The 26087-nt window shown below is 41.1% G+C and overlaps 2 protein-coding genes across 2 annotated transcripts in view; both read left to right on the forward strand.

Annotated features, from left to right (window-relative positions):
- ripor1 (RHO family interacting cell polarization regulator 1) overlaps window positions 1–8603 on the forward strand; it is a 44784-nt gene extending 36181 nt beyond the window's left edge. The window contains exons 17-24 of the mRNA XM_079247159.1: window positions 1985–2105; window positions 2386–2521; window positions 3636–3785; window positions 3865–4020; window positions 5657–5853; window positions 7607–7690; window positions 7804–7894; window positions 8086–8603. Coding sequence (XP_079103285.1) covers window positions 1985–2105; window positions 2386–2521; window positions 3636–3785; window positions 3865–4020; window positions 5657–5853; window positions 7607–7690; window positions 7804–7894; window positions 8086–8183 — 1033 coding nt within the window. The 3' untranslated portion in view covers window positions 8184–8603. The remainder of the gene's footprint in view (window positions 1–1984; window positions 2106–2385; window positions 2522–3635; window positions 3786–3864; window positions 4021–5656; window positions 5854–7606; window positions 7691–7803; window positions 7895–8085) is intronic.
- A 4153-nt stretch (window positions 8604–12756) lies between these two features.
- On the forward strand, window positions 12757–25636 carry ctcf (CCCTC-binding factor (zinc finger protein)). Its single transcript, XM_079247866.1, has 16 exons — window positions 12757–12905; window positions 15513–15687; window positions 15770–15891; window positions 16020–16130; window positions 16280–16459; window positions 17042–17257; window positions 17349–17511; window positions 17971–18141; window positions 18224–18357; window positions 18434–18554; window positions 20266–20415; window positions 20653–20813; window positions 22248–22430; window positions 22523–22655; window positions 22730–22972; window positions 24548–25636. Exons 2-16 carry the CDS (start codon window positions 15525–15527, stop codon window positions 24769–24771), a joined length of 2475 nt encoding a protein of 824 aa, XP_079103992.1. The 5' UTR covers window positions 12757–12905; window positions 15513–15524; the 3' UTR covers window positions 24772–25636.
- The last annotated feature ends 451 nt before the right edge of the window (window positions 25637–26087 follow it).

The raw sequence follows: 26087 nt of genomic DNA on the forward strand, positions 1-26087 counted from the left end.
AGATGCACCCGTAGAGTGCAAACGATTAAAAACGACCAAGAAAAGCTTAAATTTTAAAGGAAAGCAGACAAGGTGCCTGTGTGAAGTCCACCTAACAGTGCTGACATGTTTTAGTCAGCAGGCAGGTTGCAGCATTTTGTTGCTCTGTTTTTTGCTGCATGGAGCCCAAAAGACAAAACATTACAATAATCCAGGCACAAGGTAACAAATGTGTGGTTTTTACTTTGTGGAAGACTGAATTTAATTTTGTCAAGTCGTCAGCTAAAAGACGCTGGTCTTATGACGGTGTCCTCCAGGTTCTTCACAAGAAAATGACAGTAGAAGGACGGAGGACCAGTCACACTGTCATGTTCATTATTGCTGTGATTTTATCCAGGACACGAGTCTTTATTACTTCTATAAAGAAACTATGGATCTGCTTCATTTTTAAGCCTGATATTTACAGTTGTTGTAGCATTTTGCTGCCATCTAGTGGACATGTGGTGAATCATTCACGTAAACGCTCAGTGGAAACAACTTTGTGCAGCAGAAATATGTTTATATTGTGAAACAACAAATCATATTATAATTTAGTGTTTATATAGTAAATGATAACACATAAATTACAAACTTTTGGATATTAAAAAAAGTGTTCACATTTTGTGGGAGTTTATTCTGAGCTGTCTGAGGATGGAATGATGGATATCTCTATCCAGATGGAATTGATGTAAACAGGATGGAGATCACATGATATCTTCATTATTCATGTCTGACATGGGGAGGTCTCTGATATGTTGTGGGTGTGTTAGTTAACAGGTCAGTTGTTGCATGCAAGTCAGGTGTGGGTGGATTAGATGGATTAGTCCAATTCATAAAAACTGTATTCATGTAAACCAGTTCATAAAAATAATTCTCTAGCTCCAGATTTGTGCAGTTGAACTGCACAAGGAGACAACAAAGAGAAAAAATTTAGAACCAGTAAAGAAAACCTCCATTAAAACCAGAACAAGGTAGGAAGACCTCCAGCAGAGCCAGAGCCATGAATGACACCTGTCTGCCTGAACCATTTGGAGGTAGAAAGGACAGGAAAGGGATCAACAGAACTCTAAGGCAGGGATTACTGCTGTAAAAGAAGAAAAAGACAAATTAATGACAACAATCTCAGATATTTATACATGTAAAGAGAGCAGAGAGGATCACAATGCATCATGGGACGTCCTTTCAGCACTCTCAGCCTATAGCAGTAAAACTACAGAGACCAAACCAGACCTAACTGTAATATTTAACAAAGAGGACTTTGAAGATTGATGTTAAAGTTGGAGAGTTTTCTGCTTCCTGAGGTCGAACTAGGAGCGGCTTCCACAGAGAGGGGTCTGAAGCTTCTGTCTCCCAGTCCACTTTCAGAACCTCTGAGAACCACCAGTAAACCTGCAGTAAAGACCTCTGTTGGGAAAATCTGGTTCAACGGCATCTCTAAGATCCAGTGAAGCTTCGTCACTGAGTTGCGCGTTTCATTAGAGGAATTTTACATTCGGTTCTGGTTTTAACAGGAAGCCAACAAAGAGAGGATAAAACTACAAAAATATTATTTCTACTTAACTAAAAACCAAAAAGGAAATTAGATTATTTTGTGTGTTATTGACAGGAGAGAATCTTACAACTTTCCAGTCCTTCCAGGGCCACTGTGGACGAGAATCAGCCTTAGTTCTGATCCTGGTTACAGTGAAGCTGAAGAAGCCTCTGTCTGAGGAGAGCTGTGCAGTGTTACCTGTGATGTTAATAGTAAGATACCGGGTTCAGTTCATGTTTAGCCTAGTTAGCTGAGAAGTTTACCTTGTTAACTGTGAATTTCACCTTATTGATCTCTCTAGGTTAACTGAGTGTTTAACCAGGTAAAACTGAGCTGTCATCGCAGATTCAGCTGGATTTTTTTTTTTTTACCCAAATCAAACAAAGAATCTCATAACGTATGATGGTTGGTTGACATATATGGCGTTGGTCTTAGATCTCGAGCAGACAGAAACTGGGATGACCCGGCCTCGCCCCCCCTGCCCCTAACCACCAGCTGCACCGCTCTAGACCGCTCCCTGGTAGTCCACCTGAAGACCTGCAGTGCACAGCTACTGGTAAGAGACCTGCACCACATACTCAGATTCTGCATCACACCAGTTCACCCAGAACCATAGCCATGACTCAGTCTGTGTTAGATTTTAGTGGATAAAATGTTGCTATTAGCATTATTAAATGAAACCAGATCGCGTTCCTCAGTTAACATGTGTGTTTCTGTGATATCTGGTTTAATCTGACTGCTGATAAACGTGTTGGGATGGAATGACCTCAGCGGACCACAGATGTCCTGATGCTTAGCTCGGTGTAGTAAAGTGAACTGGTGTGTGATGTGTGCAGCGTCTGGGCATGTTTGGACCTCTGCGCTGTGGGGAGATGTACGCCTTGGACATGCTGCTGAGAGAGGCTCGCATCTTTGAAATCGTGCGTCGCATCATCAAGGACAACCCTCGCTGCCTCACACAACCTGCTGAAGGTATGAACATTTTATACTAACAAAAAAAAAAGAAAAAGATTTTACCCCAAATCTAATAAATTTTGAACGCTGAGTAAAATGTAAAACTAAAAACAGAAAGCAATGATTTCTAAATCTCATCAACATAGAACAACATATCAGATCTTGAAAATGAGACATTTGACCATTTTGTGGAAAATTAGCTCATATTTTTACACCTTTAAAAGTTGGAAAAGGGGCGATAAAAAGCTGGAAAAGTGATAGATAGAAACCAAATCAGAACAGTGTTTGACAGCGAATTATGTTTACTGACAGCAGGTCCGTAACATGAGCGGCTTGAATCCCTGGGGCTTTGACTGTCATGTTGGGGGAACCTGGATACTGTTTCCATTAACACTTTTAGCTTTCTCTCTACTAAACTATGTTAAAATCTACTTCCACTATAGTACGTGGAAGTAAATTCATTTATTACGAGAACAATAAAATGAAGGAAAAATAGATGTGGTATGAGTTCAAGTCTGGAACCAGCAACAACTAAAACAACAACAAGCATTACAATCTAGTGGGAGAAAGGGATGTTCTTATATGTACCTGGTAGTTTAATCCAGATCTGTGCTGCTTCATTTAAAATCCTGCAGCCAATGACCTTCTCTACATGATTTCTCAGGTGTTATCACTTCACCTGTTCTCTCATTCAGCCCCAGCATCACCTGGGAAATTTTCTGCAGAAGTCCTCTGTTCACTGGGATGTTTATCACTACAAGACGGAAACAGAGGATGAAATCTGCTGCTTCATTTCCTTTTCTTTAACTATGTGGAGAAAAAGGAAGATATGAAATACTCGCCAGAAATTCTGAATAACACAAAGAAGATGAGGGCTGTTGCCGAACTACTGTAAACAAAACGCTGGTTCCTCCAATATCAGTCTCACAGCTCTGTATGTCATAAAGTTGGTCTGAATTTTTTATGTTTAAAAAGCAACTTTTACTAGAAGTGGAGCCTCTAAGATGTAAAAAGCTTCAACAATCTGCGAGACCGATTCAGAATATGGATGTGATGTTTCTGATGCGTCGTGTGTCACAGGAAAAGTCAGCTGTAGTAGATGTTGTTTTATCTCCTGACTTCTGTGTTACAGTGATCCCACAGCTGGGCCTCTGTCTGGGTGCTGTGTCGCTATGGCAACAGTGTATGGGGCAGGGCAGCGTCTACTGTGTTACTGCTGAGAAATTCCTGGATGCACTGTCTGTGTTGTATACCAGCATGCTGCGGGACAGGGCGGACACAGGTACAACAACGTGTGTGTGTTCACAGTCCACGGTGGCGTGTGTGAGACGTATTTAACACTTATACGCACGGTTTTCCAGTGTTCCTGCGTCTAGCCGAGCGACTTCTGCATCAGAGGTTGCCAAGGAGAGGAAGCAGAGGCGACGTGATGGTGACTGTGTTCCAGCTGTGGAGTTACCTGGAGTCTAACGGCATCAGTGACATGGATACACACATCACAGAGCTGGCAGAAGAAGGTAAACAAACACACACACACACACACACACACAATACTTCACTGTTCACTTTATCAGGCCCACAACCATTTTGGACTCCTTTTCACTCAGGAACTGCCTTAATTCCTGGTGTGATAGATTGAACAAAGTGTTGGAAATATTCCTCAGAAATTTGATTCCATATTGACATGATGGCATCACACAGTTGCTGCAGACTTCATTCATGAAGAGAATCTCCCAAAGCTGCTCTATCGGAGGGAGATCTGGTGTGGAGGCCGTTGAAGTACCACGAACTGATTGTCATGTTTAAGAAAGCAGTTGGAGATGATTTGAGCTTTGTGACATGATGCATTATACCGACTGCCATCAGAAGACACTACACTGTGGTCATTAAGCGATGGACATGGTCAGCAACAAGACTCAGGTAGGCCGTGGTGGTTAAACCAGGCCATGTTGGTACTAAGGTACTAGAAGTGTGTCAGAAATATATCCCCTACATTATCACACCAGTAGCAGCCTGAAGCGTTGATCCAAGGCAGGATGGATCCATTCTTTCATGTTGTTTCCACCAGATTCTGATCCTACCATCTGAATATTAGGGGTCGGAAAATTGAATCAAAAAATAAAAGTCAGGATTTTTCACAATTTAAAAATTGATTATCTTTTGTTAAAAAAATCTATTTTTATCAAATAAATAAATATAATCCATTACAAAATTTTTGTCATTTTTATTGTTTTTATTGATCTTTTAACTTGTCATCTTGGGCATTATAGCAGCAGAATGATGGTCTGGCTACTGTGTTGTTTTTCCCAACTGAAATCAAGAAAAATGACGAGCAAAAAAAAAAATTTTATACATTTTTTTTTTGCTTTTAATCTACAAAAATTAGCCATATCAAAGAATTGTGAGAAACGCAGTTTAAATCGAGTCGGCATCCATAAAATCAGAATCGAATCGAATCAGGACAAAAGCATATCGTCACTGCCCTACTGAATATGGGAGCTGAATGGAGACTGATCAGACCAGCAATGTTTTTCTGTATTTTATTGTCCAGTTTTGGTGAGTCTGTGTAGTTTTTAGCCGTTTCCAGTTACTAGCTGACAAGAGTGCCACCCGGCGTGGTCTTCTGCTGCTGTGGCCCATCTTCTTCAAAATGATCCGTGTTGTGTGTTGAGGGATGCAATTCTGCACACCTCAGTTGGAACTGGTGCTTAATTGATTTTGTTTTACCTTTCCATTATCTCCAACCAGTCTGCCCATTCTCCTCTGACATCTACGAGACATTTCGGTCGGACACCTGCTGCTCTCTGAATACTTTATCTTTTTTTAACCATCCTCTGTAAACCCCAAAAATGGTTGTGTGTGTAAAATACCAGCAGGTCAGCAGTTTCTGAACTACTCAGACTAACAAGCAAGCCACCTAAATCCCTTTCTTTTTGATTATGATGCTCAGTTTGAACTTCAGCAAGTCATTTAGACCATGTCTACATGACTAAATGCCATTTGATAGGCTGGTCTGATATTTTTTGGTAACTAAGAAGTTGAGCCCGGTGAACCTGATAAAGTGGACAATGTTTTACACCACAAAGAAAAAACTAAATTACATGTTCATTTTGCAGAAAGTGTGACTGATGATTGATAACCTTCTTTAAACAGTGTGGTTGGTGCAGAGCCTGGCGTCATGTGACCAGGATGTGATTGTGAACGCCCTGCGTCATCCTGCGGAGTGCAGCCTGAGGAGAGAAGGACTCCATGCTGTCGCCAAACTGCTGAAAGATCCCCGAGGAAAAGTGTTGGCCTCAGCCAGCTCGGTGCTGAGAAACCTGGCTGCTCAACCACGACATCGAGAGCAGGTGGGGGAGCAAGGTGTATTGTGCATGTGCATGTGTGTGTGTGTGTGTGTGTGTGTGTGTGTGTAGACATATGTGGTTCCTCATTTTTTTCTCACAGCAGGGTATTTAATTTTTGTATGTATATTTTTTTCTGATTTGTTTATTTTTAGTCACACTCTAAACTCTGACATAGGGACATGGGGACCTCATATTTCACCTCCCAGACCGCAGTTTGCATTCCTCTGTTTGACCGTAATTTAACCAGGGAAGTCCCGTTGAGATTAAAACCTCTTTTTCAAGAAAGTCCTGGTCAGGATGCAGGAAAAAGTTACAGACATAGACATGAAAACAGACACAAGAAAAATGCTCAACTGATGCTGCAACATTTACAGCATGAACGCTGAGTCCGTTTCACCTATCCATTGAACACCATGATATCCCAGCATCTGAATTGGTACTGGGATGTCTGGAAACTATTTTTAGAGCTAAAATTTGGTGCAAAAGATGCAATGTGATCTCAAAAAGTGTATTAAATAACAAAGTTTAGGATTTAGTAACCGAGTATGAGATAAAAGATATGATCATGACACGGATCTTATACATTTTACTTTTGCTTACTGTAATACTCACAAAACAAGACCGGGGAGACTCTTTGGCTGAATTTAAGATTGTAAGACGAAGTTAGGCTGTGCTTGAAGTTTAAGCAGGGGATAACCAGTCACATCAGAAAGCATACAGATGACAACAGGCTGAACCAGTGATGAGAAGAACTCTGGGAGGAGGTGAATCTGTGTGTGTGTGTGTGTGTGTGTGTGTGTGTGCGTGCGTGCGTGCCTGCGTGCGTGCGTGCGTGCCTGCGTGCGTGCGTGTGTGTGTGGAAGAAGTCAATCCTGGATGTAAAAGCAACCCCAAAGAACTGGAGTTGGACTTCAGGAGAAAAAGGCCCTCTCACATTCCAATATACGTCAACAACACATCAGTGGAGGACGTGCAGGACAGGATGTTTCTGTGGACTTTTGTGACAGAAACCCTGACCTAGTCACTGTACATCTCCTTCTTTATTTAAAAAAAGCACAACTACACTTCCTGAGAAGGCTAAAGAAGTAAGATAGGAATCCATCTCCACCACCTTCTACAGAAGGTGCTGCTTTCTCTGGGATCAGTCTGTTGGAGTCACAATGCCACCTTCTGAGGATGTGGTGTAGAATATCATAAAACATATAAGGTAAAGTGATAAAATAGGATTAAATACATATTTGTGCATATACAAACATAGAAGAAGTGTCATAAAACCTACATATAATTAACTATCTAAATACAAGCCCTTTCACAAGACAACACAGTTTAAAGATTTTAATGATGGCAGCAGAGTGTTTTGTAGTTTGAGGGCCACTGCTTGCCCTGTATTTGGTGTGGAGGGACAGCAAATACAGAACAAAGATCTAAGTCAACAGGATGGGTTCTAGTCATGCAGTATATGAATTTTATTTTATTTTATTTCTGGAGATTTTTTTTTGTTTTATTTTGTTTTGTTTTATTTTATTTTGTTTTATTTTATTTCTGGAGATGTTTTTCTTTTTTTTTTTTTTTTAAATTTAGCTTTTTGTGTCCAGATTGTAATGTAGTTTTGTTCTGTGCTACATCTCTGAAGTTTTTTTTATAACAGTGAATGAATCTTAAAGGGAAACTGGTTTGAAACTGCTACTTCTCTGTAATGGGATTAATAATCAGATTGCTAAAAAATCCAACAAAACAGAACCTCTGTCGTCCTCAGGCTCTGGTCAGCTGTTTGGAGCTGCTTGAAGATGAAAATGTGGACACCAGAGTGTGTGGATGCAAAGCTTTAGCATGTCTGAAGGTACAAACATCCAGAATGTTCCTTACTTCTACAGACCATCGGATCATATAAAGATGGTGGTCAGATTTAAACTTCTTCATTGTATTTATATATTTTGTCTGCTGTGGTTCCAGGCCAAAGAAAGCATTGACCAGTTGGTGTATCTCTGCCAAACGGATAAGGAGGAAGTCCGAGATGCTGCCAAACAAACACTCCTAGTGCTGGGTAAGTTCCTCAGAGAAAGCTGGGTGTTCATCTCCAGCTTTAGAATGAATTAAAATGATGCAACATTTATTTCTGCCTTGTTTTGTGTCATGTGACTTTGTTCAACAAAGATGTGTTGTAGGGATGACTGCGTCCATAAACTAATCCATTGCATTTGCTTTCCTTGTTCTTCCCTTTACCGTGTGGGGCAGGTGAGGAGGGGAAGATGGCTCACAGACATGTAGAGATGTCTCAGGACAGCTTACCGAGGCTCTTTGCTCCAGGAAGCATGGCCAGCACCGCTTTCTAACTAACACACACCAAAGCAGCACTTTGTGAATGTAGGTCGTGTTTTTACCCATGAATGTGTGTCGCCTGCTGCATCCCCTGGTGGAAACACTTCAACGTGATCAAACAACTCTAACAAACACAGAAACTCATCAAACAGGTGCTAAAATGATCCGAGTCAGCAGGATAGCGATGACTCTGAAAAAGGAGTCTCATGTTGGGATACACTAAGACACCATGAACTAATGTTTTCAGAACAGAAAAGGCAGAAAAAATGCTTAAAATATTTTTGTTTTGTGTTGTTATTTTATATCAAAGTGTCTTTCATGTGAACGTCTGGAAGGCTGGTTTGTACTGGTTGCCCAATGAACACGCAGCGACTGATTTATAAAACTTATCAGTTCAGAATATCTGCTGGTATGGATGAATGAAGAACACTTGAAGGTGTAGGTGTTGCAGAGCTGTGTGACATGCTGCAGAGCTATGTTGCATGATGCAGAACTATGTTGCATGCTGCAAAGCTATGTTGCATGCTGCAAAGCTATGTTGCATGCTGCAAAGCTATGTTACATGCTGCAAAGCTATGTTGCATGCTGCAAAGCTATGTTGCATGCTGCAAAGCTATGTTGCATGCTGCAAAGCTATGTTACATGCTGCAAAGCTATGTTGCATGCTGCAAAGCTATGTTACATGCTGCAAAGCTATGTTGCATGCTGCAAAGCTATGTTGCATGCTGCAAAGCTATGTTGCATGCTGCAGAACTATGTTGCATGCTGCAGAACTATGTTGCATGCTGCAAAGCTATGTTACATGCTGCAAAGCTATGTTGCATGCTGCAAAGCTATGTTGCATGCTGCAAAGCTATGTTGCATGCTGCAGAACTATGTTGCATGCTGCAGAACTATGTTGCATGCTGCAAAGCTATGTTACATGCTGCAAAGCTATGTTGCATGCTGCAAAGCTATGTTACATGCTGCAAAGCTATGTTGCATGATGCAGAGCTATATTGCATGATGCCGAGCTATATTGCATGATGCAGAACTATGTGACACGCTGCACAGCTGTGTGATTGGTTGCCATTTTATGTGTCGTTGAGCTGTGCAGTTTGCTGCAAAGCTGTGTGACAGCTCATCACAGTTCATAGAGCAGTTCTGCCTCTACAGCTACTGGCTGCATCTGCCTGATTCTGACCTGGAGTTTTGCTTCATCACTGTGGTTGCCTGGTTTAAGTATATGCAGCCATGATTTAGTCCTCTATGGGCTCAAACCCAAATCCAGACTAACCCCAAAGAAATTGTCCTGTTCTGATGAAATTCTTAATTTCCTGCTTTTTTTTGTGGAATCTGCCTTAATTTAGCAGTATTTGCAAACACTAGTTATCATTCCTGGTTTTTACACATAAAGAAAAATCTTGTTTGTATATTCACTGAGTCAAATTACATGTTATAATAACCTCAAGTCTTTGAGGTGATGTCTCCGAGGAGGAGTGACACCAGGAATCTGCCTACTACAAGATTTTATGAATTAAGAGCTGGAGTCCTGAGATTAAAATCCTGAGGCAGTGAAAGTCAACATGCTCACATCGGAGGGCTGCAAACTTGGAAAAAAATGTTATTTGTTCTGAAAATGCAGATATTTAACGTGTTGAATAAATATTGCTATTGCTGCAAACTTCTGTCTGAGCCAAAGGATTAGAAGAGTTTTCAAGACTATTTTTTACTCCATATGAGGCTGTAGCATCCAGACTTTAGGTGGCACTCTATAAAATCACAGAGAAAAAATCCAATGATTGATTACCTGGGTATTATGGAGGGTGAATTATTTCATCCTTCTGCTGAACAGAACATTATAGGAATGGGTTGGATGTGTCAATGTGGAATATCTACTTATCCAAAAAGTCAAAAGGACAATTTTTACTTCTGCCTGCTTTATGTTTAATGTTGTCGCTATATTAGCAACAGAAGAATAAGGAAGCTCTACGTGAGACTAAAGCTGCAGAATTCTGCAGAGAACGGTTTCAGCAGCTCAGTGCCATCACTCTTTAATATTCTGTTATTTTATGGAAATATAATGGAACTGCTTGCCTGTGCAATTCATTATTCTGTTATTTTATCAGAGCAGAAATGTTCATTTGTTTGTGGTTTTCTGCACCACTGATGGTTACCTGAATATTTACTGTCACATACTGCGAGGTTCAGTCTTTTCATCAGTTTCATCATCATCATTAATCATCCTGAATAAGTTCGGATATCAGAGTCAAGAGATCATAAACTGTCAGGATGATGATGGCTTCACATGTAAAGGCCATTTTCAACAATTCAGAATCATATTGATATAAATCTATGTAAATTATGGTCTAAGTAAAGCCACTGACCATTTTTCTTAAATTAAGCTAATTATTTTCGTCTAACGCTGATTTTACTTTGCACTTGCTGAAGCCAGATTTATGATAATTATGACTGCATATTGTTTGGAATTAAAGTTGTTATAACTCGTAAAGATATTGATGATGAAGGCTTCTTGACCCTTAAACAAGTTTAATTTCTTTTTCCTATAATAAATAATAGATTAGACCATCTTTTTTTCTTTTGGGTTCAACAGAAGCTGGTGTTCAGTGTGAATGACCAAACACACACACACACACACACACACACACACACACACACGTCATTCTGCTCTTGGTAATCTGACATTAAAACTCTACATGTATCAGAGAACAGGATCATAAAAAGAGCTGGAGCATCATATCACACTGTCCCTGACCATGCCAGACTGTTTCAGGTTTACAAGAATGAACTATGAAAACAGCTGGTTTTAATGTTGCAGTGCTCCAGCAGAAACAAAAAGAGACATATGCTGGTAGAAAACAATATGGACTCCAAGACTGTATTGAAGATGGAGCTCAGTTCCTAATAGATAATGTGCCAACATTTCCTACTTTTCTTTTCATAACTCAGATACAGAATTACTGAAGACAATGACAATTCAAACAGCTGACATTTTAGGTGTTGTTTCAGCTGCTAGTGATGAAGGGTGATGAGACAACTCCTCAGCTGCAAGGTGTGTTTGGTATGACTATTAGAACAAAATGCATAATCACTGGATTGTGTATTTATGAAGGTTACCACTTTATTCAATGTATTTCCACTGTTATTTTGGCATGGATGACAGAAATCTGCAGTTGTACTTCTGCATCCATATAGCACCTCACAGGTTTTAAGTGCCTCAAGGATTATTATAAATTACAGAGCTGACATAAAATGAAATATTTTATTTAAAAATGGAGAGACTGTGAAGTAGTGGGGGAAAACATTACAGCAAAGCATATATAATTTTCCCACAAGCTTTATAGATTGTGAAGGAATGGAAACTTTTTTCTGAGAAATTTTCTGTCTGTCTTGTTTCAAATGTAAAAATTATTAAACATTTGTCAAAAGATTATTATTGCCATTGGTTTTATTTAATCTTGAGCTGCTAACCTACATGCACATACAACAGGAAAAATATGTACAGTCTGAAGCACACTGATATTCATGCTGTAGGATTGATATGTATGCACAGTAAATTGTTTATTATGCATGCTGCATTCAGGGCATGTATGAAATCACACATTACAACAGAGGCCTTAGCGGTTGTGGTACAATAACTGTCATAAGTGTTGATTTAATAAGAAGCTGTTTCAAAACTTGACTCATACTGTAGATTATGAGGACAACCTTGTGGTATGTTCAGCATAATACATGAAAAAACTATTTACACCGATGTAATGTTTTAAATGGACACAGGCTTTCCATGGAAACCAAGTTTCTCCTAATTTTGTCTCCTAAGGCATTAACACATTTCCCCTAACTTTTAATACAAACTTCGCAGTCAGGGGTGCAACCAGGAACTTTGGGCCCTATGAAAGACAATGCCATACACCCCACCACTTTTTTGGGGGGCTTCAATTGCTTCAAGCTGATAAAACAAAAAATAGCTTTCCATGGGTATTATAAAGACCTAGGGCTGTATTTAACCCTTTATGGGGCAAGTGACCATTTTTGATCACTTAGTTTCATGCTGAATATGAAAGAAAACCATTTTTATTTATTTGTTTATTTTTTGTTAATGTAACAACAGAATAGAGGTCTTGGTTCATACCAGAATGACAATTTCAGGTTAAAATTTCTAATTTGAAATTATTTCTGAGTGCCCTATAAAGGGTTAAATCACAGTGCATACATCTAACTAGGTTATTTTAATATAAATGGTTTATCAGTTTATATTACTGCTATATTTCATTACGACCTTTGAAAAAAGTATTATTTTTAATGAAGGTTTAATGATTTTCTTATATAGTTTGTAAATCCTTTTGGGCCCCTATAATCTTCCTAACTTTTCCCCCTCATATTCTGTTCGCCGTCGCGAGATAATTTCCCGACTAAAAGAAACTCTTTTTCTCCGAGTTCTGTGAAAGCATCCATATCTCTACCATTGTGATAAATGAGCCTCAATGTATTCTAAAGGGGCGCCCCTCCTGGCCAATCAGGGTCTCTGCAGCAGCTTCGACACCACCCCCCAGCGGCCGCACAGGCGCACTGAGCTCTCAACTGCCATTTTGTGGCAGAAGCTATTCTACTAAAGCGGGAGAGGGATTAAAACAAACTGAGAAGAAGCCTGCAATTTTTATCCGCCGATTAAACTTTATAGCTCACACTTTGTGCTTTCACCCGGGATTACCAGGAGGAGAAACGCACTAAAAGGGGTAAAGTATCACTACTTTTCTGAGAAGAGGGGAGTTTGCAGGATCTTTAACCGGCCTCTAGGTGTCACGATGGGGCTCCGGGTCCTGGCAGCTCGTCGAAGAGTGTTTGTCTCCCTCTATCGTTTTTCAAAAACCTGTCGAAATATGTTTAAATTTCTAAAGATAAAATAAATACACAAACAGTCAGTTGTATTTCATTTATATAAGTGAAAATATCACGGAGGAGGTTTTGCAAATACTTCGTGGACTTGGTTGGAGAGTTTAGGCCAAGGCGTCCATTTTCTGTCTTCTTTGTTTCCCGTCTTTACAGCGCTGACGACATGCTGCTGGCGGGCACAAGTTGTCGCCGTAGCCAACAGTTTGCTGTCCTTAACTTACAGAGTGTAAAAGACACGGAGTTTGGGTTTAGATAATATTGCTGTGGGGTAGTAACGAGGTATTAGCCAGGTTTGACCCAGCTGTTACTCATAGCTCCAGTAGTTTTCACTCCATAACTATGAACAGGAGATGGCTAATGATGTTAGCATCGGTGACCTAGCCGAGGTTTAAGGCCTCCCACGCCTATGTCCTGTTAAAACTGAAACTACAAACATCCTGGTCCCTCATAGTCCCCCAGTAAAATCCTGATAAATTTAACCAAACCTATACATATTTAACCTAAACCTAGTTTTGGTTAGTCATCGTGTTGGCTTTCGCGCGCGGACGCGGTCAGCTGGGCCACCGCGGATTTTGAATGACGAGGCGTTTTTCAGTAAAATGGTCCAGGCTGAGAAACGCGGTGACCAAATCTTAACAGGGTTGTCCTGAAATGAGCCACGTCCCTGTGTGGATCTTTTGGAGCTGGCTTGGATGTTGGCATGGAGCGAAGTCGGTTCGGTGGCTTGTTGTTGCACCCATCGCCCGCTTGTCTCTTATTCTAAGCCCACCTAGAGCCTCATAGCCACTGATATATATTACAGCAGAGAGCTCCCTCTACGATTCGGCTTGGAGAGCTACAAAAATACTGCAGGATAAATGCTGGAAAGGAGGCAGCAGCTGCCCCATATGTGTGGGACATTTGGACCTCTGAAGGCCTTTACCAGAACCGAGCCATGTTGCAGTGATTCGTGGACGTGGAAGCTGGTTTTACATTCAGTCTCTGAACAGCTGTTGGAGTTTACCACACAGCTTTTAGTTTACAGGGTTGGTTTTTATTCATTTCACATTACAGTCAGCTTATAACCTCTCACATACGAATGCTTTGTGGCGCTTTTTAATTAAAGTATTTGCAGTAAACATGAGTCATGTTGTAACTGGTGGATACAAGTCCAGGATTCTGGTTGAAGTGGTGCAGTTGATCCAACATGGACCGACTAACTACAACAAAGAGTCAAAAGGTGCTGGAGCCTATTCCGAGCAGGGTGAGCCCTGGGTAGATCACCAGTCCATCACATGCATGTAATACAAACAACCATTCACACTGTTGGGGTGAATTTGGAGGTGACCGCTACCCTAATATGGTTGTTTTTGGACCGAATGGGAAAGCCAGAATATTTTTGTTCATTTATAGTACTTTTTCATTGATACATGTACTAATACTGTTTTGCCCCTTAAAGGAATTCACAGTTTGACTAACCCTAACCCTTATAGGTAATCATCTACTTTTTTGTCCTTTTGGGTAAAAATTTTCCTTAAGTTTTCTGCCACCATTTTGGTTGCATTGCCCACCCCTTTAGCAGGGGTGTGCAGCTTCAGCCATTGAGGCAAAATTTATTTCAAAATGTTACATCTATTTATTTGATTATGAATAAAACAGTTCTCCATAAGTATACACTTGTTGAAACCCAACTAGTGTGGTCATCTAACCTATTAAAATAAAGCTCTTTTTCTACATTTTTAAACACTGTCCGAGTTTACATGAGAGTTTAACTCTGCTTTAATTCAGAATAAAAGTTAAATCCACTTTAAATTTATTTAAAATTACCATTTAAAAAAACAACCATTCTGAATTCAATTTTAAATCCAAACTTTTATTATGCAAGTATTAAATCCATTTTAAGTTAATTCTGGTCGTTCTGCACATGCTCGTTACCTGGTCCCGTTCCAGTGATGCACATATTCTGCGCCGTCTTCTGCCTCCTGTGTTTGGTACTATATCTTCCTTCTTCTCCTCAGTTACGAGCTGGTGCTTCAAAAGTAAAAATAGTTCTAATAATGCGGTCTTATGTTATGGCCGGAAAGATGAGAGCAAGGAAGTGGAGTTTGTTTATTTCTCATTGACATATATGTCACGTCTGCCCTCTGTCCATCCAGAACTTTTCCCAACCCACCATCCTAAAGCGGAATTAAACAAACATGCTTTTCATGTAAATGAATCACTATTTCCATGTAAACCCAAAGGAGAATATTGTAATTCTGAGTTATTTAATTGTGAATTATTAATTTGAAAATGAAAAACTTCATGTCACCATAGCCACTATGTGTGTTTTGAACTTGTTGGACTCGCTCAGGACAAGAACTGCTCAGGTTTATACGCCGCACACACCTTCAGTGTGGTGGATTAACCTGAACCAGGTCTGAGGTATGTTTCAACTGATTGATTAATGTTTGTGTTTACAATTTGTTTAGTTCTCACCCAGCATGGACGGAGGGTCAGCAGAAGGTGTGGTGGACGTCCCTGCCAAAGACTTCCCGTCCATCCAGACCGTCCACAGCCAGGACGCCATCGTGGCTGATCTCCTCCAGCAGGCAGCAGAGGCCGGAGGGGTAGTTCAGGGACAGGCTGGAGTCATTCTGAATCAAGGTTCTGATTCCCAACATTTTAAAACAAATTTAATAAGAAGAAGGTTTCTATTCTGATGTTTTTCCTGGGAATGTTGGTCCAGGTCATGGAGAAGGAATTGTGTCAGCTGGTCAGTCTCAGCAGCAGCTGATGGAAGGTGGTGCTGGAGTGGAAATGATGGTGATGGACTCTCTGGATCCCACCCTGTTACAGATGAAAACTGAGGTATGACCACTGAAAGATCAGTGTGTATAGTTGGGACCACAGCAGGGTCTACATTCAGACCTAGAGAAACATGGAGATTATAGGACAGCTTTGCCATGATGCCCCAATAATCTGAAATTTGTTTGCAGGTGATAGATGCTGCGGTTGGGGGTTCAGCAGCTGCAGCAGGTGTGGTTGGAGGTGCTGCTCACCAGGCTACTGTAACAACAGTGGACCAGACTCAGATCATCACCTTACAGGTTCCTCTTTTCATTTGTCTGTGCAGCACTCTGGAGACATTCTGTGTTTAAAACGTGCATTATAGATAAAGTGGATTGGATGAAGAAGAAGAAGAAGCTGAAATCTGTTGTCTGGTTTTAGTATAAACCATTGACCTTCCTATCCTAAGGTGGTGAACATGGAGGAACAAGCAGCTCTGGGCCTGGGGGAGCTCCAGCTGGTCCAGGTTCCTGTTTCTGCCACCACAGTGGAGGCCCTGCAGCAGGGCAACTTTGTGGACACCACGGCGATGCCAAAGGATGGAGACCCTGTGATCTGCCACACACTACCTCTACCTGAGGGTTTTCAGGTAAACATATTTGATGCAGACTCAGTCACATGGTTTACCCAGACCTCGGCCATTTTGTTGGCAACAATCAAAGCAGGTTGATCAGTCGAACAACTAGAATATCTCATTTGATCTTTTTTTCAAAAAATATATTAGTTGTCCTCCAGGGGCACGTTACGATACACAGTGTATCGTAACGTAGCCTTCAGATTTTATAGTTGGTTACATCAGAATTTATCATCGTGGGACAAAAAAAAAACTGTGAACCAGAATTGGATTAAGCGGTATAGAAAATGAATTAATGAGTAAGTAAGGATGTGGTGTAAACCCTTCTCCTGTTTTGTGTTCAAACCAAAACACAGGGGGGGACATATTTTTATGAACAATGCTCTGTGTCAGTAACAATAAACTAAAAAAAATCAAGTTAAATCTACTTAAACATAACTAAAATTAAAACGAAAGTTTCAGTAGGGCGAACTTAAACAGATGCTGAGCTGATCTCTATAATTAACTCCCTGGATTATCTGGTTTGCTTTATTGACTCTGTTTTGATTAAGAAAACAAACATCATAATCACACATGAAATTAAATGTTGATTTTCAGGTGGTGAAGGTTGGTGCTAATGGGGAGGTGGAGACAGTGGAGCAGGAAGAAGGAGCTGAAGCTCATCCTGAAGAGGAGGAAGAGGAAGAGGAGGAGGTGGGGAACCAGCTACTGGAAGGAGATGATGAGCCTGTTCAGCCTTCAAATGATGATCCAAGCTGGGCCAAAGACCCAGACTATCAGCCTCCATCTGGAGGTGTGAAGAAGACCAAAAAGGTAAAATATGTATTTTGTTGTGTTATTTTTGTGAATATGTGTGAATGTTTGTATTTTGCTGAATCTCAGATGCTGATGTTCCCCATTTCAGGGTAAAAAGAGTCGTCTGCGTTACGCAGAGGGAGACAAAGACATGGACGTCAGTGTTTATGACTTTGAAGAAGAACAGCAGGAAGGTCTTCTGTCTGAAGTCAATGCCGAGAAGGTCGTCGGCAACATGAAACCACCCAAACCAACTAAGATCAAAAAGAAAGGTGAGTCATTGCTTTAAAAGAGTTGGCCAGGCTCAGTTAAAGGTTGATCACTCCTTTGATTTGGAAGATGAAGGAGCAGAAACAAATGTATACATTATTATATGCAGTTATGTGTTTATTTATATATATATAAAATATATGCTCAGTACTCGACAGTATGTAGTGGGAAAGCCACCATTGACCAAAGCCAGCCTGTACTTGCTGAACAGTGATCTGAGCAGAGTAAAGTTAGCTTAGGAAGCTCATAGAACTGTTTTCATGTTACATTTGTTCACTGGAAATCTGAGTCTTGTTTCTTCCACAGTTTCTTAGAAACATGAATGAAATATTTCAGAAATCTTGTTGGATCTCAGTGTTTAACAGATTCTTCCTGGAACTTTTCTCAAAGTTAGTGTTTTAGCCAAACTAAGGAGTTTCATCCATTGAAACTGTGCTTGTTTGTGCATTTGTGTGTTTCAGGAGTGAAGAAAACGTTTCAGTGTGAGTTGTGCAGTTATACCTGTCCTCGACGCTCCAACCTGGACAGACACATGAAAAGCCACACTGACGAGAGGCCACACAAATGTCACCTGTGTGGGAGAGCCTTCAGGACGGTCACCCTGCTCAGAAACCACCTGAACACACACACAGGTGTGTACACCAGACCGCAGTCTGATCTAGAAAACTGGTGTTTGTCAGGAACAGATTCAAGGATCATTTCTTCTTTTTGCAGGAACTCGACCACACAAGTGCACAGATTGTGACATGGCTTTTGTGACCAGTGGGGAGCTTGTTCGTCATCGTCGCTACAAACACACACATGAGAAGCCCTTCAAGTGTTCCATGTGTGACTATGCCAGCGTGGAGGTGAGACGATTTCTTGTCTGCTGGACGTGTAAAACTTACAAGGACAAGACCTGATTTCTGCTCTGGTTTCATGCAGGTGAGCAAACTGAAGCGACACATTCGTTCCCACACCGGGGAGCGTCCTTTCCAGTGCAGCCTCTGCAGCTATGCCAGCAGAGACACCTACAAGCTGAAGAGACACATGAGGACACACTCAGGTACACAAGCTGTGTGTATGTGTGCAGCATGGACTGAACCCACACACAGGACTTATTTTCAGGGATTGATTTTCAGATCGTTTCATATTCCTAGTTCACTACAGGTGAATAGGGTAAACTTTATGAATAGCAGGTATCACCATGAAATATTTCAAGTTTATTCCTCACTAATAGACAATCTTTTTTTTTTTTGTTGGCAAGTTTTCTGAAAATGTATGTCTAATTATGCCAGTTAGGTATGAAAAATGCTGATTTATATTCATTTCCTGGAAGAACCCTAATTTGCTTTTAGAATGGCATGTTCTATAAATCAGGTTGTGAGTTTAAAATATTAGGGGTGGAATTTGATTTTAAAAAATTAATCTGACTAATTACAGTCCTGCAGCTGCATGCTGCGTGACGACCAAGCTTCGAGTGTGTTCTTCAGGACAGAGAGGGGTTTATGCAGCATGGACAGTTGTGTTACTCACCAGAAGTCTCCAGTATCACCAGAAAAAGCCACTAGACTTGTTGATAGTCGCTTTATACTTTTAAAGTGGAACTATTATGTGCATTTCAGGCTAATTTATTTTTTTTTCTGAGCCCAGAAGGGCTGGGATTGATCGAGTTATCGTCACAAATCACTTTATTTACTTCAGACCGACCCTCTCCGTAGGCTGTCAGATCAGCCTGTGGGCAAAACGAGTGGATTGAGACTCTTCCGCATTAAGCCCCGCCTCCCGCCACTGCACTACATCGTTTTCGCCGTCATTGTAACATCTCATAAACAGAAGGATTAGGCTAATATGAACTCATTCATTCATTCATTTTCTGAACCGCTTATTCCAATTCAGGGTCGCGGGGAAGCTGGAGCCTATCCCAGCTGGCTTTGGGCGACAGGCAGGGTACACCCTGGACAGCTCACCAGTCCATCGCAGGGCCACACAGAGAGACGAACAACCACTCACACTCACACTCATTCCTAGGGGCAATTTAGAGTAACCAATTAACCTAACCTAATTAACCTTAGGTTAGGTTAATATGAACTAAAAAAAAAAAAAAACAATGTCAACACATAGCATACAGCCCTACATGTTGGAACCTGAATCAGACCCTGAAAACGAAGTGGAAAACAGCAACCCACAGCAACGAATGCAGCAGGATGTCTCTCTTTGGTAAACTCACCAGCCATCGTTGGAAATAACTTTATCCCACGTTTTCCACCCGCCTGATGTATTTGTACATGCCCTTGTTAACCAGTAGAAGGTAACCAATCACCGAACCTTATCCCCCGGGACGTCACAAGGATTTCGAAGTAGAAAAAACACTCTAAAACGATGCGTTTTTCGTCGCCATGGAAACCGAACGGAGAGAGTGCTGGAACTCAAACTCAAACTCAAACATGCGTTTAGGTGATAAAAAACAGTGCTGTTCACATGTCTGATGAGGATTCAACACTGTAACACTGTAGAAAGCTCAGAAAACTTGAAATACCACAATAGCACTCCTTTAAATAGACTCATTGGAGTTGTCTGACAAACCGCTAAATACAGCGCAAAGTCTCAAAGTCAGGAATGTACACTAGTGGTGTACAAGGAAATTGTTTTACTTGAAGCAAGTGGAATCAGGTTGCGTCTATGGATCCCGTCCTTTCCTAGTAATCTGAGTCTTGGTGTAGTTCTGCTATAGTTCTGTCAGAGTTAACGGACTGTGTTTTGTAATCTGTTCTCAGGCGAGAAGCCGTATGAGTGCTACATCTGCCATGCCCGCTTCACCCAGAGTGGAACCATGAAGATGCACATTTTGCAGAAACACACAGAGAACGTGGCCAAATTCCACTGTCCTCACTGTGATACGGTCATCGCACGCAAAAGCGACCTGGGTAACACATACACCAACACAGCAAATCAAATCAAACTTTATTTGTAAAGCACTTTTCATCCAATAAATTGTGACACAAAATGCTTAACATTACAAAAGCACTACAATGAATAACCCATCCCCCTGTCTTTGCCACACACTCCAACGTACACACACACAACCACTAACCAGTCTTGACTAAGAATTTTTATGTGGATTCATCCTCCTGCTGTTTTCTTTTGCTTGTTTACACGTGAAGGTGTCCATCTTCGTAAGCAGCACTCATTTATCGAGACTGGAAAGAAGTGTCGTTACTGTGACGCCGTTTTCCACGAGCGCTATGCTCTTATCCAGCATCAGAAGTCCCACAAGAACGAGAAGAGGTTCAAATGTGACATGTGTGACTACTGCTGCCGCCAGGTTTGTCTGCACACAACAGAGAGACAGTACTTAATGCAACTATCACACCGCTGTCATGTTGTCCAAACTAGTGACTGCTCAGTGGAACTGGTGACTGCTCGGTGGATGATCTGCTGTTAAAACCAGTATCCCGCTTTCCTTCATATCAATATTTTATATTTTTACAGTTTGCTCTGCTGCAGAAAAGAACATGTTTCTTCCCTCTATTTCCTTTTTTCTTTTCTACTAGCTCATGGCCCAGGTATTTTCAGGACCACTGTTTCTAGTTTATGATTTCCTCCTAACCCAGGATGTGAAGGCAGTTTTTACAGTCCAATTGTTGCTGATATGAACATCCAGGTTCTCACAGTTCAAACTTTGGATCCTGACTGCTGGAGTCCACCTACTGTGACTTTACAGCTAACATGTAGACCTCAGTAAGAGATTACAGAGAGAAAAACAAACATGTATGTCTGTATTTACTGTGGAGGAAATAATTGTTTGATCTGTTTTACAAGTTTACATTATGACAAAGACACAGTCAAAAGTTTAACATAATGTCAACACAAAATTCAGATAAAAGCATTAAATAAAGGTTAATTATTGAATTAAATAAATATTTTGTGTTTAACCACCCAGCAAAAATTCTGATGCCCACAGACTGGTTATTTGACCTTCCTGGAATCGCCTGGTCAGTCTCAGGATTTTAATTCCAGAGAAAATCTTTGGCTGGAATCAAAACTTTGGTGCCAAGTGACAGTTTCTAAACCTTAAGGATGTATCTAAACAAAGGATTTAGAGAGTATCTGTAAAGGAGCAATGAGACTAGAGATGTCCACATCCTGTTGATCAAGAACAAGTCATTTGACCCCTGTGTTCCCCAACAAGGGTTTCTCCACCAAGAACTGAGTCTTTTTTTTCTTGAGGATCAAATTATATCAGTCAATTAAATACAAATTGATTTATTACTTTTTTAAGTGTATTTTGTCTGAAGTCCACTTTGGTTAAAATCAACCTGCCCTGAAATTGTGGACTGTTTGTGACTTTACAAAGAGTCCTTCAGATAGACACACACACACACACACACACACACACACACACACACAAAGTTCTGTCATTAGAAGTGTTGTTAGAAATGGACAGCTCTCATTTATAACAACAGAGTTTGCCGTGCAAGTTTCAAGTCATTTGGTCTAATCTGAGATTGATACCACCCATAAAATGTTTTAGAGCAACAAGATGAAACTGCTGGTTCCTTAAATTATAGAACACTTGTAAGAAAGTTAAATCAGGAATGGGCGCAGCTGTACTGACCCATCTTCACTCATCATCATAGTTTAGCCTGTTTGCTGAGATTGAAGTTCAATCTGTGAAGTTTGAGGATTCAGGAGGTTATTCTTCTGCGTGGTAATCTGAGTTCTGTTTTATAATGATGTTCCACGTTTCCGTGTCCAGGAGCGCCACATGGTGATGCACCGTCGGACCCACACCGGAGAAAAGCCGTACGCCTGCAGCCAGTGTGAAAAGACCTTCAGACAGAAGCAGCTGCTGGACATGCACTTCAAACGTTACCACGACCCGAACTTTGTTCCCACTGCTTTTGTTTGTCCCAAATGCAGCAAGACCTTCACTCGCAGGGTACACACACCTTTTTACACACCTGTTTATACATCTGAGCAGGAAGTGCGATGATTACTAATTAATTCTGAAAAAAACTGTGTGTGTTTCAGAACACTATGGCTCGCCATGCTGAGAACTGTAATGGAGAGGTCGATGATGCTGAAAATGGAGCTCCAACCCCAAAGAAAGGGAGGAGAGGAAGAAAGAGGAAGATGAGGAGCAGGAGAGATGAAGATGACAGCGGTGAGACTTTGTCATCTGTAGGTGGGATTCAGTGTTAAAAACTTTCTCTAACTTCGATCGTTGTCGCTGTTCAGAGGAAGATCAACCTGAACTAGACGAGGATGAGGATGAGGGCGATGGGGAGGAAGAAGCATCCCTGCTGCAGGAAGAGGAGGAACCAGAAAGCATGGAACTGGACCAAGCTCCTGCTGCCATCCCAGTACCGGCCCCTGATGAGCCACCCGTTAAGAGGAAACGAGGACGACCCCCAAAGAACCCCCCCAAGCCTCCAACTCCCAGCAAGTCTGCTGTGGCCCCTGCTAGGACGTCAACTTCTGGTGAGAGTACTGATCATGTTACAAAGAACAGGAAACCAGAACATCGGTCCGGGATCCTTTAGTCAAAAATCACAGCCAAAGAGCAGCAGAAAGTTTCCAGCTGATGAAGAACAAAATAAAAACTTCAATTTAGTCAACTTCAGCTAAGTCATCTCAGGGTACTTTTACATTGCAGTCAACTTATAATTCAATTAAAACTAATTTATTATGTGAGCATAGTATAGTGTAGAAAGATGAATGGTTCAAGCCTAAAATAGCTTTTCTTCTTTATATAAATAACTTGGAGCCTTGTAAGTCATTTCCAACTAACAGAGTCAAACGAATACACCTTAGCAATGTTTTACGAGTTTTATTCACAAAGCAGAAAAAGTAAGCGATACTTTATTTTTTAAAATTTTCATCATATTAGTTTTGATTCATTTAGGAAACTATTCAGCAGACATTTTTAGCCAAGTTTCTTCCAGATATTCAAGTATGCTACATGTTATTACTGCTGCTTCTTAGCATGTGCAGGGATATTCTGTACGCACGCATTGGGGTCCAGACAGTCCTCTGGATGCAATCCAAGTCATGCCACCGCGGAGTCACATTCAGCTCCCCAGATAGAGCATGCCTCATACAAAGAGGGCTCCCATTCCTCTGCTCAGCCATCCCTCGTTCCTATCCTGGCTTCTAGCTGCTCGTCTCTCCCAGTCCATAAAGGCCGCCAGATCCACAGAATCAATGTTCAAGAAGTACCAGTGTCAGCTGGATTTCAACTGTTTAGGAGTTTTGAATACGACAGTCCACTCGCCCATCTAGTAAAGCTTGGAAATGCAGAAATGAAAGTCATGGACAAACAACGTAAAAAAAAAACAAATTAACTCATTTTCTTCTTGGTGATGGCCCATGTGAGTTTCACCTGCAAAGCTGGAGACTGGACGCTCCCATCAGTTCAGCAAATTGACCGTTGTTGGGTTTTTTTTGTTCCTGTTCATATTTATTTTGTTTTTGCTTTATAAAGTGACACTGAACAGTAAAACACTTGGTCTTCCACTTGGTCTAAATTGATCTTCCTTCACACTGAAAGTGAACTAGATCCCACAGTATTTTTTTCCACACCTTTAGGCCGACACTTTATTAATACTTTTTATATATTTTTTAACCTGGCTCTTAATTATACTGTAGTAGCCTTAAATGTAGAATGTGAACACATTTGTGTGTATCAACATGGTCATGATACCATAAATGCAGCAAAAAATCACGTGAATGCAGATTCAGCACACAAGCATTAAAACACAATCAAGAAAATGGCAGAATAAACCAAACCTCACCAGTCTGATTCCTGTTTCCTAAGAGCAGGTTGACGTTAGCATAACTAGTAATCTGTCGGAAAAACATTAGAGCGTAGAGACAAAACAGGAGATAGTTATCCAAGATGGCGACTACTACATGAGAAAGATCCAGTGAATTAATGCGGCATATTAATATAGATCTGAGATATGAGAACATTGTAAGATCTCCAGTGAAGCTCAATAGAAACAGTAAGAATCAAGGTTTCAAATGTTTTTATTGTTTTGGTTTTTCTTTTTTCAGCTGCGGCGATCATTCAGGTGGAGGACGAGAGCACTGGAGCAGTGGAGAACATCATCGTGAAGAAGGAGGAGGGCGACACCTCCGGAGCGGCGCTGACAGTGGAGGGAGTGGGGCTGGAGGCGGAGACTGTTGAGCTGGCGGTGAACGAGGAGGCGGCGGCGGCGGCAGTGGCAGCCAACGGTGACTTGACACCAGAGATGATCCTGAGCATGATGGACCGGTGAACAATGCTGCATGGAAACACTTCAGACATTTTCCTCACCTGTTTACTGATGTCCACACACACACACACACACACACACACACACACACACATCAGCTCAGACTGCTGCTCCTAGTTAATCTGCTTTTTTATTAATCTGACTGTAATTTTTACTTCCTGTCTGCACACGCTAACACATCGATGGAGGAATGAAATCTGTTTGATGCGATTTAGTTCTGTAGTTTTAGGTTTGGATCATTCCAAGTGTTTTACGTTTATATGAAATCATGACTGTATGTGATTCATCTCACCTGAAGACAGCTGATCGGCCCTTCTGTTTCATCAGACGCTTACATGTAACCACGTTTGTCTATCAGTGATGATTTTAATGTATAGAAACGACTCATTATGAGACATTTAAGAGACATATGAGTCTTCTTTCCTTCAGTGTTTGTGTTGAAGGAACTCCTGAATTTTGAGCGAGCTGACCCGTTTCCTGTTTGACTCATGATTTCTGCTCATGTTTCCACCGTTGGTTGATGTCAGACAGCTTTTACGCTTCCTGCTGATGTTCAGCCTCCTGAAAACACGAAGAAACTTTGATTTCTCACCACTTTCGAGCAGGTTTAAGTTTCACAAGCTGCTGTTAGCCTTATGATGATCTGTCAACTGCCAGAGCTGCAATCTGAGCTGAACGTCATGCTAGCACTCCTCAGCTTCATCATGAAGTCTGCTGAAGGTGGTTTTCCTCAGCGGCGGGGTGTGTTTGTGTTTTTATCACCAGTTCCTGTAAAACATACCAGGTATCTGCAGCGTCCTTTCATCATGTTGTCATGGAGATGCTTGTCAGTCTGAAGCAGAGGAAACTTTCTGAAAATAAAAATCTGTACAGCTCCAAAAACGAGTTGTTTCGTTTGTTTCATCTAGTGAAGGCAGAGTTTGTCTTTTCCTGACATGACAGCAGATTGACAAGCAAGCTGGAAAAAAAATCACCATAAAAGTTCTTTCACAGAAGCCTGACGTCGGAAGAACACTGTTTGAGGTGAAACATGAGGAATGTCTTGGAAATATTTTCACGTTTCCTCGTTCAGAACAAACCTTCTCCTGTGGAAAAAGTAAAAAAAAAAAAAACACCTCAAGTCTAACCTGATCACTAATTAGAAAATTCAGAAGCGGTTTTAAGGGGTAAAATAAAACTACTGCACGCATCTTCAGGTTTACAGACATGCGTTATGAAGGTTGCTGTGTGCGAAGGGCTGCATACACACCAACAGTACGGTGTTTAACATAGATCCTCAATCCCAGTCCTCGAGGGCCGGTAGTGTCCTGCATGTTTTC

The sequence above is a fragment of the Telmatherina bonti genome, assembly GCF_933228915.1.
Source record: "Telmatherina bonti genome assembly, chromosome: 2".
Taxonomy (NCBI): domain Eukaryota; kingdom Metazoa; phylum Chordata; class Actinopteri; order Atheriniformes; family Telmatherinidae; genus Telmatherina; species Telmatherina bonti.

What these genes read in the sequence shown, in the direction of transcription:
- ctcf (XM_079247866.1), top strand. Translation starts at nt 15,525, where the DNA reads ATGGACGGAGGGTCAGCAGAAGGTGTGGTGGACGTCCCTGCCAAAGAC. An exon ending in GTGACTATGCCAGCGTGGAG is followed by an intron (nt 18,358 to 18,433) that starts GTGAGACGATTT and finishes GGTTTCATGCAG; the next exon opens with GTGAGCAAACTGAAGCGACA. An exon ending in GCAAGACCTTCACTCGCAGG is followed by an intron (nt 22,431 to 22,522) that starts GTACACACACCT and finishes TGTGTGTTTCAG; the next exon opens with AACACTATGGCTCGCCATGC.